The 14,569-nt window shown below is 37.6% G+C and overlaps 1 protein-coding gene across 2 annotated transcripts; it reads right to left on the bottom strand.

The window, feature by feature from the left end:
- Positions 1 to 936: 936 nt before the first annotated feature.
- On the bottom strand, positions 937 to 9,000 carry slc38a11 (solute carrier family 38 member 11). Of its 2 annotated transcripts, none has more exons than XM_017692176.2 (12): positions 8,755 to 9,000; positions 8,330 to 8,453; positions 6,795 to 6,869; positions 6,099 to 6,233; positions 5,878 to 5,943; positions 5,654 to 5,760; positions 5,128 to 5,207; positions 4,248 to 4,318; positions 3,953 to 4,114; positions 2,840 to 2,952; positions 2,248 to 2,379; positions 937 to 1,758 (listed from the first exon to the last, which is right to left on the bottom strand). In XM_017692176.2, exons 1-12 carry the CDS (start codon positions 8,794 to 8,796, stop codon positions 1,468 to 1,470), a joined length of 1,398 nt encoding a protein of 465 aa, XP_017547665.1. In that variant the 5' UTR covers positions 8,797 to 9,000; the 3' UTR covers positions 937 to 1,467. The 2 variants fall into 2 exon arrangements, with proteins under 2 accessions (XP_017547665.1, XP_017547666.1); XM_017692177.2 differs by having other exon boundaries at positions 8,330 to 8,450.
- Between the last annotated feature and the right edge of the window lie 5,569 nt (positions 9,001 to 14,569).

Genomic DNA, 14,569 nt, shown 5'->3' with positions numbered 1-14,569 from the left:
ACGGCCTATGGAAATGCCCATCACATGAGAACATTAAATAAGATGTCATGTGGCTCCAGTACGCTTGATACAAATGTTGAGGAACAGGATGGCAGCCTGAAAAAACATGTATTTGATACCTAAGTAGGCTATGTCAGCACAAGCCATAATCAGCAAAACCTCATCACCACTAAAGCAACTCAGTGCAACCTGTCAAAACAGAAAACAATGCTGGTTGTCCATCAACATCAGCAAGGCACCCTATGTTAGTGTTTTGTATGTCCATTAAATACTAGTTTGCTCTGTTTTATTCAGTAATAACAAAATCAGTCTAGGGCCTACTGATTCTTTCAGCCTAAGACACACAATGACGTAGCTGATATAATGTAAGGCCTTATGCTGCAGCCTAGAAATGCCCTTTGTATAGGTACTTTCATCATGTAAAATACTATTTGTGTTAGAACACTGGTGGCTTGCATTTCTGAATCTGGACCTACATTAAAGCTATTCTCTTGTTCCCAGCCTTGGGCAACGTTTTCTCTTGCCCACTAATCCATGAGATCAGGGCTGTTTCCGGGATGCCAGACTCACTGGATTACAGTGGTCTCCATGATCACAGGTCCATTCCTGCTGATTATGGGGAGCAGTATGCATGGAATGACAAGACTGTGTTACATTATTGCTGACAAAGAAAGAGAAAAGATGATGAGTGAAAAGACTTGGAATTATGTCCATTCTGCTTAATCATTAGGCAATCAATAAAGATGAACAATTGATTAATTATTAGGAGGGAACAAAACATATTTTACTATCTGGGTGTCATGCTATCAAAAAATTCAGAAATACATTTTTTGCATAGGGCTACTAGAACCATGGAACTGGACTGCAAGCTGCCAGGATTCTACTAGACTGGATTTTGCCTGGATTCAAAAACAAAAACAAACCACAACAACAAAAGACAGGAATGTAGGAGTTTATATGATGAAGTTATGTTCCTCTGATATCAGTTAACCCCAAATACTCTGATGTATTTTACAGGCAGGTTTGAGCAGACAGAGATTTGAGGTGGTATGATGTTTTATAGACAAAAACTCCTTCTACTTATGTCTGTATGGCGACACCTTGTGGCAGAAACATAACACATCTGGGCCCTCGACGGCATATGACAGAGTACAGTACAGTTTTTTACTGTACTTACTTTACACAGAAGTACCATAATGTTTTGCATTTAGAAATTATAATAGATATCCAGCACAAGGTTGAAGGAATGAAAACAGTGCCAAAGAGTGAGAAATGGTAGAAGAATGGTAATTTCACCCATGTGAAAATGGATAAATTACAACCTAATGAATTACAACCTACATTCCATATATTTTATTACATTCTCAAAGTACTATGTTTTTAAGTTCATAGAGAACAGTAATAACATCATAAAATCACATAAAATAACAAGATAATCAAACTGACAGGTCAAAGCCCAGTTTTCATTTAGAAAAGGTTGATGTTCTGAGTAACATTTGTAATCTGCAGCATGGCACTGGCTGGGGTAGTGGTAAAAATGGAGGAGCTCAAATTTGTGCAGTAGAACATCTCTACTCCATGTGAGCAGTCCTGAGGAAACAGTCCTGTCATAACCAAACCAATGATCATGACAAAAACCCCAGCAATGAGAATCAGACTTGGAATAAGCTTCTTCCTCTGAAACCAGCGGCCACTGGAGAGTTTCAGAAAACAGGCAGAGGGAACGATGAAGATCAGAGGTGTGGCACTCAGCACACCCTGAAAAACACAGACATGCACTGTTTAGGAAAAGTCAAATAACTGCACAGAACTGCACAGATACTAAACACCACTGCATATAAGTACCAGTGACACATTGAGTCTGGCTATGTGTTTGGTGTTAAAATGCTAAATATAATATTTAGCTGTATTGATTTATTTCATAGCCAACTCCTCAGACAAGATATGACAAAATAAGGTGTTAAACATAATACTACAAATCATTGCTATCAAAATCCAAAATGTTGTATTGTAGTTGTTTTTATACCAGCTTTTTATGTTTTTTAAGACCATCTAAAAACGCAACTGCCCTCATAGTGTGTGAACAATTCACAGCAAACTGACCAATGGTCTAAAATTATGTGGAACACATTAGACTAATTTAGAATGAGTCTGGCTAGAAACATTTGTGATTTTTGATTTGTATGTTTTGAATAAATGTACTACTCTCATATTCATGTATTGCACAATGTACAATTCAACACTTACATTCAACTCCAACACAACACCCAGACAGTCATAAGAGAGGGAAATCACAGTAACTACTGATATTATCACCACGGTAACCATGACGTGGGCAGTGTTGCTAAGTAGTCCATTAAAAAAGACATTTGACACCACCTAAAAGACAAAATATGGGATGAGCTTCATAAATAAGGAACAATGCAATTGTGCTTTTAATAGCTAAAGCAAAAAATGATGCACTCTAAAATAAAAAAAATACTTTCCTCCCAGACTAAGGGCCTGTGTGAGGAAACAATTTAGACAGGTTCTGGCAGTGAAGCAGATATTGCATATTAAGGCAGAGCTACATCTGTGAGTAGACACCATGCCTTGTGTTTATAAAATGGCAAATTATAATGTAGGTTTGTAGAGCTCTGAGGATTAGAGGCCAATGGTCTCTTTAGTGCTGTTGTGTTCCTAATAATGCATAATAAATTCTGGGTTATTCAAATATGTGAACAAAGGTGATAATATGTGGCATGACCACAACAAATCAGTGAATATATAACAATGAATAGCGCGGGAGTCTGTATTGCTAAAAGCTACTTAAGCCCAACAGAATAAAAAGATAACATACCTCTCTCGTCACAAAGCACTCTAAAGGGAAAGTGGTGATTATACTGAGGCCATAGCACAATCGACCAAATGTGGCCAAGTTATCATTCTTGCAGTAGTTTTCAAATATATCACCTAGGATGAAAGAAAAACACATAATATTCTCATTCATTATGCAAGCAGATCATTTATATATGGTAACTAGGCCTGCACAATAAATCATATTGTTACTGTGATTGCAATATGAGTTTCTGCAGTAAACACATCATGCTAACAGAAAGGATCAAAGGACCTCACATGCACAGCGCCAACGTAACATAATAAGATAGGAATGTAGTGTTAGAAACCCAAAAAGTGCTTTTCTGCGTTGGACTTTAACAATGCTCTCTCATGTGGAGAGTGAATAACTTAACCATTTGGTAAAAAGCCCAGGTACAAAACATACATGTGCACAGCTCAAAAACCACTCTATCCTGAACTACTAGCCTGTAAAAATACTTAAAATGCAATTGCTGTTCTCATTCTCAGTATTTTAAATGTATAGAACAGGTGGTAGGGTAAAATGTATGGAACAGTTATGGCTACTGTTGCAACAAATCTGCCTCATTATATTTATTCATGTTTATGACTGCAAACATGAATAGGAAAAGCTGATCAGAGGATCCTTGCTGTTTTTAGACTTGTGGAACTCACTCATATTATGTGGGCCACAAATTCTCCAGAAGGGGGTGCCATTAGCAGCCAAACACCTTTTGATGCTTAATAAAAGCCATGCTTCAACAGTGACACAGTGTGTCCTTATTCAGCCTTACAGTGCACAAATATGTGTCACAGTTCTGAAGAAAGAAGCTATTAATACTTCATTATATTTTTTCTGCACAATAACAGTGCTGCTGTTGTATTTTCTTTGGCTATTTGCTAAAAGGAAGAGTTAGAGGCACACTAATTTAAAAATATATTATTGCCTCTTATCATTGTAACATCCAACAACTTCAAACATTGCATTTTATGTCCATATCATGCAGCCCTAATGGAAACAGTATCATTTATAAAATTAGGATGATGAAATGAGGAAAGCATCTTACCATTTTATCTGTGTATACTCAGTAACGTGTCTACTCATAGCTTGATTTACCTTGCGTGTATCCTGTAAAAGTAGCATAGCCAGCAGTAGCAAATATCGCACTGATGAGGGCTGCTGAGCCCACAGACATGTGTGTGATGCGTAACCAGTTCCTCAGAGTGGGCTCCTGTAGCGACTCATAGATAATGAAACTGTTGTGGTGGCAGATGAAGGCTGGAAAACACAGAACATTTCAACTAAGACTGCAGTAAAGACAAAAGCTTACCAGTGTTAAATGACATATACATTAGAAAACAAGTCTGCTAAAAATGCTTAGTTCTAATGAATTAATTCAGATCTACCTTACCAAAAGACATCACACCAATTGCTTGAATTGCATTCCAGCGTGCAAACACCCATGCATCCTCAGAAGGGGGGCTATTGACAACATGAATCCAAGAGTAAAAAATATGGCTATATATCTCAGACCCCCTAGTTCAATTCAATTGTGACTATTTAGGAAACAGCTCAATGAGTCACCATGAATGTTTGAATTTAAATTATTTTGGTGAACCGTAAATTACTGTGTATTAAAGTAATAATTACAGAACCAAAAATACACAGAATTCACAAGAAGAACTGCTTATACAGTAGTGGAGTACAGTCTAAGCACCAAGTTAATTTATTTGTTTATTTTGTTATTTAGCTTTGAAAATGGCTTACATTTGAATATTTGGCCAAAAAAACCCCAAAACTTTTATATACACATACCTGAACTTTATTAGAATCAATAACAGGCGATTGTAACATTCAAAATGCAGCTGAACTGCAGGCTGATGCATCATGGTGCATTCATGCATGTTTTTAACCAGATAAAATGGCTACATTACACCAAAGTTGTATGCGTATTTGTTTGATATGCAGTAAGTGTCCATATGTAGGAACTGTATTCTGAAAACAATCATGAAAACAATACTAACCCTTAAAATGCTGAGGACCTCTCAGCAGGTAAGCTTTCCATTCCTCACTCTAATAACATACACAGTATAGTACTTACTAAACAACTCATAGCAGTTGCTTGACAATAAGCTGTAGGATTAATGACTCAATAATAAGCCTGCAGTGTAGTTTGAAGAATAGGCCTTTTGTTTGAAAAAGTAAGCCTAACCAAAAAAGAGAAGCACGAATATTAGCAGCATGTGTTAAATGGTGCTGATGAGGATATAGAGTGAAGCTTAGCTTAGTACATTTGTGGTCCCAACGTTGCGGCCCTCACAATTACCATGATGACAATGGCCAGAGTCAACAGCATAGACACTAGCGACACCTGAAATAGAGAGACTGACCAATTCTCCATTTTACATTAATGTGTAACATCCCAGAACAAAACCTTTCATTTCATAAATGGCGACATATTGTACAATAATGTACACACTGAAAAAAAGGTTAATGACTAAAAAGTAGCACACATATAAAATGTATTGAAATAACACAATTGTTTTATTTAGATTGCCTTGTTTTGCTAATAATTGTGTTGATGTAAGACTTATTTGTGAGCCACCACTTGCCACATTTACATCATGAAACTTCAAAGTGCCATTTCTTTCAGTGAAGAGATTTGATTTAAAGTCATTTTGGATAATTGCTATTTTCTAATGAAATCTTCACACTTCAGCTCATCTTTTTAAATGTAGAAGTTTTGAGATAACAGCAGTGATATAATTTTTACAGAGTAATTAATGTCTGTAAACTGTTGCATAACTAGAAACATACCTTCCCCAGTTTAGCTACATCTCTGTACAGTGACAGAGGAATTGTGAAGAGAATGGTGGAGAGCAAGATGACAAAGTGTCTGTTTGCCAGAAGGTGGCCAGCCCCAACTGCAAGAGCATGGAAACATGAACGCATCAACAAACAACATATAAAATAACTTCTGAATGCAAGGTCTGTGACTATAGACACAACACCACACTATCATTCCTTGCATGTTAGCATACCTCCTGGTATTCTCTGAAACACTTTGGTCATAGTATCTCCAGTGATAATGTTGTAGCTTATCATAGCTGCACAAAACAAAGAGAAGTATGTTACATCATAACCTTCATGTATTTTTTTTGTGGACACAGAATGACAAGCAGTCATCTGTATTTGCTATATATTGTATTTACATTATATGTTTTACTTCAGAAACATATGAAAATGAAAGGGTAGTAATTACCAATGAATGGATACAGGAACTGAAGTACTGATAGGATCAGAAATCCGGCAAAGCCAAATGTTCTGTGCACTAATGATTGATAACTGTGCGTCCCTGACAGGTTCCCTCCTTTTATCAACAAGATGATGGAATAGTCTGCAGAAGGGTGACAGGCCTTCATTTACAGGTTTGTGATTATATTTATGTATAAATTATAATGTTGAAAAATATATAGCCAAACCTACACTGTAAAAAATGGTTCTTCAGTTCAACCTAAAAATTAACTTTATGTGGTAATAAATAACTTAACCACTTCTATTCAACTCAAAGAAATACCTTGACTAAACTGGTGTTTCATTCAAAGTATTTATTTAGTTCAATTTGTAAATAGTTCAATTTGTAAATATCTCTGAACTGGCAACTTCTTGGGGGAAAAAAAGTGTTCTTAACTTTGTATATTTGTGCAATGAAATTTCTACACCATTTCTATTGGCCTATCCATCATAAAATCTGACACAATGTAAATGGTGTAAAACATTAAAAAATTTACTTATGAGGTTTTGAAACGATGCTTTAATTAAAGTGTGAAATATGACATCCTCAAACCTTAAAAGATGTTTTTTTTTAACAAATGACATTCTGAAAGACATGATCCAACATGTCTGAGTATTAACCTGTGCCTGAAAAAAGGCAGTTATTCAAACAATGTCTCATTACCTGTAATATAAGCAACCAGAAAGAGCAACAGAAGTCCCAGTGGAAGGCCGGCCTGTGCCATTGAGTACGGGAGGCCTGGTTGAAAAGAACACATTGCAGAAAATTACAACAAATAATGCTTTTTTCACTTATTAGAGCTAACCTTGTAAAATCAGACCCACGCTGTTGTACTTGAGTGCCAGATTCTGTGCATATGCTTTATAACCAATGAGGTGGCAACCATATTTGGAGTAAGTTGAACAAGTTCAGGTTTGTGAAGCATTGTTCTTTGTTCACTGTAGCCGCTTTGCAGAAGTGCCAATTTAAAATGTGGCCAAATTTATCACGCAAATATACACGTGGACATGCACATACTCACAAACATGAGATCAGTGCATGTCCAAGTTAACCACCTACAGCTTGTTAACTTATTCCTCGGAGTCATGTGTAAGAGTTCTCTTGTGAACTATCAGAGTCTTGTGCTGAGTCACATTTTTAGCAGTCATATGACTCTGCACCAGGGGGCATACTAAGATACTGAGCACATGAGAGCTCACTGTCAGTGTCTATTAAACACCTTATTAATAAGCAGGATCTAAGAAACAAAACTTCAATAAACTACTTTACATTACACGTATAAAGGTTTAAGTGGGCACATTTAGGGTAATCAGTATGTGTGTCCTTTGGGGGTTACATTATATATATATGTATTACATTTTTAGTTGCAATATGATAGAATAACTAACTTATTATAAACATTCAATAATAAAACAAAAACACTGAATTGTGTCACTGTACAGCAGCATGGACAGCCTACACCCTTAAAAAAGGGGGGTTCTTGAAGGTTTCTTCGGTAAAGGCAAAGATCATATATATAGAACCATGACAATTCAAAGTACTATTTGAAGGATTAAATAGTTCTTTGCATGCTTAAATGGTTCTTTTCCATGATGGACAACCTGCTGTATATAGCTCTTAACGGGACCTTTTAAAAATTGTACTGTATAGCACCTAAAAGCATTGCGCATTGTTGCAAGTCATGGGACACTTCATTGTTCCCTATAGTGTTGCTATATAGACTGTTACTATATAATGTTCCCTGTTGCTACAGACTTAAAAAATATGATTCTTAAAGGGTTCCCTGGTTCTATATAGAACCATTTCATGCTTAAATGGTTCTCTGCAGGGTTTAAAGTTTTTTCAGATTGATGGAGAATGTGTTGTATAAGGTTCTATGTTTAATCTTTCTGAAAATGTTTCTATGTGCAAACCAAATGGGTCTTTCTATTATTATAAGCTTGATATAACAATAGAAGAACCCTTGGTGCTATGTGGAACCATCTTCAACATGGCAGAACCATGTACAACACATTCTTCATCAACCCAAAGAACCATCTCGCCATGCCTAGAACTATTTAAGGACAAAATACCCTTGAAGAACCATCTTTTTAAGTGTGTATTTGTCAAAGAGTTTGTAGAGTCAAGCTTACAGTAGACTTTAAATGAATGTTTAATTCAAATAATGTCAAGATATGCATACATTCTAATCATCTTACCAATAAGCCCGGATCCAATAATCGAGTTGATGAAATTAAAAGAGGCAGCGGTCATCGTGCTTGTACCTCCTTCATCAGGATCCTTACTATGGGGTGTTAGTATAAAGTTCCTCTCATCATCCTGCTGAAAAAGCAGCAGTGAATGTTAAGCTTTACCACCTTTCCCCATTATGAAGGAGAGTTACACTGAAACACATCGTTCATGATTCAAAAGTGGATTCAAAAGTGGTTGCACTTGAATATATTATGATAAAATCTATTAACACAGTTTGTCTTTTATCTTTTATCAGTTTACTTCTTGTGAATTGTGTTGCCAGAACACATTTTATTCACAATTGACCCATAATAATCATTGATAAACATAAAAGTGCTATTTTTTTAGTGTATAGCAGATTTTGCTGACTGCTCTGGTCTGCATGGCCTACCTTGTGAATGAGCCCACTCGTGTCATTTCTTTTCGTGTCCATTTCCAAATCTGAAGAAGTTAAGCTGTTTCAGTTGTTCACTCTTCACCCTTCTTCTGCCTCCCTCTCTTTCTTTCTTTCTTTCTTTCTTTCTTTCCTTCCCTCCGCCCCCGGGATGCTGCCTGTTCCCTCTGTTCTTCTGCTGCTACTGCCAGGAAAAGCATTAGATACGGATAGACTTCAACTTTCCGCAACTTTGACCAGCTTTGGACACGCATAAATCATTAAACCGTATTAACAGCATTAACTCTTTGTTCAACAGTCTGGCTTTGTTGAGGCACAAAATGGGGGCAGAATATAAATCAGGAAGGAAATCCATGGGGAAACCGATTTAGACTCTGTATGCATGTAATAGCCCAGCCTTTTCTCATGCCCAATCATAATGGTACACATCATCTTCAGTACATGCCACATAGCCTAAATAGTGGTAGATTGGCAGCTTCAAAGCCCATTTTATTTACTCCAACATCCAGCTGCTTCATTTTTTTACTTGAATGCAGTTCATTGTAAATGCATCAAAATATGGCACTCTCTTCACTTCTGGCACTCATGACGCAATAAATTGAAACTGTGGCTTTAGGTTTTTAGCTTATCTATAGGAAAGATCTGCCTTTGTGATGGAGCCTATCCCAGTGGTCACTGAGGGCAGTATAATTCTGGACAGGTCACCAGTCCATACGCAGGGCTGTACCAAAACACATGATCATTTTACATTCTTTCTTTGTCCTTTAAACTTAAATAGGCTGTTATTGTTACTGTGCCTTTAAGACAGATATATGTGAATGAGCTCTGTTCTGATTGGTTGCCCTATGTTGCACCTTATTCAATAAGCACCCTGCACTGAAACACTCCCTATGTCCTGTGTAAGTGGGAGAGGCTAAACTGCTGTTGGCTGAAAACAATATATGTAAATTTGGTGTTTTTTTGTGATATTACAGAAATAATTAATTCAAAACAGGTTATTTTTGCAGCTTAATTTCTAGTTCTAGATTTGTTTGGAGTGTGGGTGAATGGCATGTTTAAAAATGTTATCAATGTTTACATACTAAATCAAAGACTTTTCTTTTAAAAAAGGGAAGGGATATTCTGTTTTTCACTCTGTGGGTCCTGAAACACATGTGAGAACTATGTCTAACAGTATTCCCTATATACTGTACTGTATGGTGCACTAATTAGAGAGACTGCCATTTTGTACTGGTTTCAAAAAGACATCTGTCAAAGCTGGATGCAGTTGAGGAAGACTGAATTTCTCTCTGTTTTGTAGGATTCTTCAAATGTGGCCAAGAAATTAACCCTTTATTTGTGCAAATCTGCAAAACTGATGTATCTTTCAAAATCACCCAAAATCATTCATATGCATAAAAAATATTTTAAAAACGATTCTGTAGCTCTAGTGTTTATAATGAAATCTACATCTTAATTGAATGTTTTTTGACATAACATTCAAATGTGTCTTGCTGCTTATGTGTCACGATTGGCCCCTCCCAGTCCATGTTTTCATGTTTTGGTTTAGCCCATGTGCATTTGTTTTGGTTTAGCCTCCTCCTTTCATGACTCCGCCCCTGATTGTCTCCACCTGCTTTCCACCTGTCCCTTGTTTTCCCTGTGTATTTAAGCCCTGTGTTTGCCCCTTGTGTTTGCTGGTCTTTGTTGTTTGAATTGTTATATGCTGTGTTGGATGTTCTGTTTGTTTTGCTCTGTTGTACTCTGGTTTATGTCATGTCTGCCCTCCGATCTATCCGTGTTGGCTGTATGACCCTGGAATGTCTCGACCCTGATTTTGGATTTGCCCGTAATAAATCTCGCTTATCTCCGCGTATGCGTCCGCCTCCTCGCTCCCCATCACATTATGTCAGTTGTGCTGGTACAGCATATTAAAGCTGTCGAGTTTGCGCAGGACTGACCACTTCAATGGAACCTTCAGATAACAGTGTGAGAAAGGACTCTCCTACCTGGGCTACAGCCTTGACCTATTGCGGAGGGTCCAGTTTCCTGAAAGCTTCTTAGTCTTAATATCTTAACTGGTAGAGAGTGCTTAGCGTGATGTTTGCTTTGCCGCTGAAGAATCATCTTTGAGCTAAGATGCTTTTTGGAAACCCAGCAGAAAATATCTATTGCAGTCTTACAGTTCCACAATGCAACAAATACACTAACAGACATGGAATATTCATGATGTATATTGTATGTAATAGGATGTGCCTACTGCCGCTGAGTGATGGTTCAAAAACTGCAAAATGGTAATGCATGTAAGAAGAGTGATAAGTAAAGAGTCAGTGTAAATCTGATAAATAAAATAGCAAACTGTTTATTGAATTACAAATTTTATTTCTCTGTAATCATATAGAGCTCCTGAGTAGAGAACAGTAATTAGGGGACCATTTCAAACATAGCATTGGTCAACCCTCAACGCGACCAACTCCTGCCGTTGCCCAACCGTGATCCGTGAAAAATTTACCTCTCAAACCATCCTTAGTGTGCATGGGTGCAAAGTACACCTCAAAGTTTGCACCTCTTCCAGGCAGGGTCATCATAACTCTGATTGTTTGAAACATTTTTATTATTGTACTAATAATGAAAACTGGTCTTTGCAGTGTTGAAAGTCAATAAACATTTACCTTATTTCATTTGTGTCTTTTCTATTTTTTTCCATGTTGATAGATGACTCTTTGGCTCGTGTGTCACCTCATATTTGTACCCCAGTGTCACAGGAAGTTATAGATCTTAAAATTCTCCCAAAGACTGGTGCCTGCTAAGTAAAGTAGGAAAATGGATATACTATGTTCATATTCATAGTATCTCAATATTTCTCATAGACATATTTCTCATAATCTCAAGAATAAGAGTCTTATTCAAAACATATAGTATTGCAGAAATCTAGTATAGCATTCATACTATAATGCTATTACCCACAGACCATCAGAGGTGATACATATACCGACAATCTTACATAGTGACACTTCACTTCACACAGTAAGATAAATACCCTACTCCCAGAATATTCAGAGTGACTGAAGTGTGCAACCGTAATTCATAGAACTCTTATTATCCATTAAGAAGAGTCCCTTGTAGTGCTATTGTATCTTTAAGTATTGTTCCCCTAGATCCTCCACTGCTGCTAAGCAACAACCATGTGACATTTGGCTGATCCCATAGAAAGTTTCTTTTGACTCACTGCTGAGTGAGACTCAGAGGGACTTCTTTAACTGTAGGCTATAGTACCAAAAGATCATACGACTATGAGCCTAATAAGAGTGAAATTAAATGAAATTCAATGCAATTAATAGACACATTTCCTAAAATTTTGGATGAAAATTTGTGAAATAAAGGGTGTAGTTTTTGGCTTTCACAAAAGGTTAAATAAAGTCAAAATTGCACATATCAAATGTCTACTTCAGATTTCAGTACAAGTTTAGTCTACAAAATGGTTTTAGTTCATCATCTTAGCAGTCTGTTAAACAACGCCTGTGAGTCATGAGTGGAGTCATTAATATGTTTGGCCACAAGATGTCATTAGAGTGCTTCATGCACAGTGGAACATGTACTAGGTAGAGAGTGTATGGGGATTAATAAAACAAAGCTAACCTCGACAAGTTTGGAGATGTCTACACAATACATGCGTACCCTATATGTACTCATATGTACTAAACCATATAAATAAATTGTACTCAAAACCTGTACTCTTATGTCTGCAAGCTGTACTCATATGTATTTAAGCTTCAGTTATATGCACTCATATGTACTAAAACTGTATTTGTAAACTGTACTCATATAGTACTGATATGAGTCTCATATACATACTGTACTTGAAATTACACTCAGAAAAAAATGTCCATAACAAACACAAAGTTTGAACACAAGAATGTTCATAAGTATACTTGGCGCTAGAACTTTTTAGGTCAAAGGTCAATGATCGACTGTGTTGTTGTTTCATCTTAATTGGGCCTACATGGCCTGGACACTCAGTATATGAAGAGAGGTGCTGAGCTGTCAACAGATCACCATCTGGTGGTAAGTTGGATCAGATAACAGAGAAGACTGGCTGTCAGACCTGGTGGACCCAAAGCAGAGGGCCCTGTTCGGAATGATTTGTCATGTGCTGGAGAAGGTAGGGGACGTGGAGTCTGAATGGACCCTGTTTAAAACCTCCATTGTGGAAGCCACCAGGCGTAGCTGTTGCCCGAAGCTTGTTGGTGCTTGTCAGGGCGGACAAGAACCCCTGGCTGGACACTGGTGGTCAAGAAGCTGAAGAAGCAGACCATTATGGCCTGGTTGAGGACTTCTGACTGGCAAAAAAGGCAACAGCAGCAATTGTAGCAAAAGCAAAATCCAGAACATGAGAGGAGTTTAGAGAGGCTATGGAAAAAGCCTTTCAATTGGCTTGAAGGGGGTTCTTGACAACCATCGGGCAACTCAGGACTAGTCAGAGTGTCTTTGCTCAAGGTGTACTGAGCAGGGATGAAGAAACTCTGACTTCAAATGAGGATATTTTAGGTCAGTGGAAGGAGCACTTTGAGGTACTCCTAAACCTGAGAGACATGCTTTAGGGGTGTCAAATGCCATTTCCCTAGTGGTCACTGAGATATTGAATCCGTCTAACAGTCAAACCTTGGCTTGAGGAGAAACAGTGCAAATTCCATTCTGGATGTGGAATAATGGACAAGCTTTTTACCCTTGTGTGGATTGTTGATGTTGCATGGGTTTTGGCCAACCCAGGCTACACGGGGTTTGGGGGATTACGACCATGTTCCCTGAGATATTCCATGGGAGGCCCTCCAGAAGTATGGAGTGCTAGGGCCACTATTCCACCACATGGATGCCTCCAGCACGCACTGGAACGCAGCTGAGTGTGAAGTCCATGCTCCTCGCCAGTAACGCTCACTTCAGGTAAGGGGAGAGGAAGTGCTCTAAGTGGAGGTGTTTAAGTATCTTTGGGTCTTATGAGTGATGGGAAGAGAGATTGTGAGACTGGAACTGATGGTGGCAGTAATGTGGTAACAATTCTGGATTGTAGTCATGAAAAGAGAGCTGAATCATAAGGCAAAGTTGTCTGTTTACTGGTAAGTCAAAATCCCCACCCTCACCAATGGTCATAAGTTTGGGGTAATGACCCACAGAATAATATCACGGATACAAGCAGCAGAAATGAGCTTTTTTTCGCAGAGTGGCAGGCTACACCCTACTTGATAGGGTGAGGAGCTCAGTCATCCAGGAGGAGCTGAAAGTAGAGCCACTACGTCTCACTGAGAGTAGCCAGTTGAGCTGTTTGGGAATCTGATTACTGTTTACTTATTAACCGTACTCATAAACTATACTCATATGCACTCAACTGTACTCATATGTTCTTAAACTGTACTCATATGTACTCAAAAAGTACTCATGCACTCAAACAGTACTTATGTGTCCCCAAACTGTACTTAAACTATACCTATAAACTGTACCCATGAATACTCAAGTTGTACTCACATTTACTAGACTGTACTCATATGTACTCAAACTGTTTTATAAACTGTGTTCAGGAGTATTCAAACTGTACTTATGTGTGCTCAAATTGTACTTATAAACTACTCTTTTGTACTCAATCTGTACTTATGTGTACTTAAATTGTGTACTTAAAAACAGTACTCTTATGTATTCAAATTGCATTTATGTGTACTCTAACTGTACGTATAAGCTGTACTCTTATGTACTCAAACTGTATTTATAGACTGTGCTCATATGCACTCAAGCTATGCTAAGAATGTATACTCATATGTCCTTAAACTGTACTTATAAACTG

Source organism: Pygocentrus nattereri, chromosome 6, assembly GCF_015220715.1.
Source record: "Pygocentrus nattereri isolate fPygNat1 chromosome 6, fPygNat1.pri, whole genome shotgun sequence".
NCBI lineage: Eukaryota > Metazoa > Chordata > Actinopteri > Characiformes > Serrasalmidae > Pygocentrus > Pygocentrus nattereri.
This window is presented reverse-complemented; position numbering and strand designations above follow the sequence as displayed.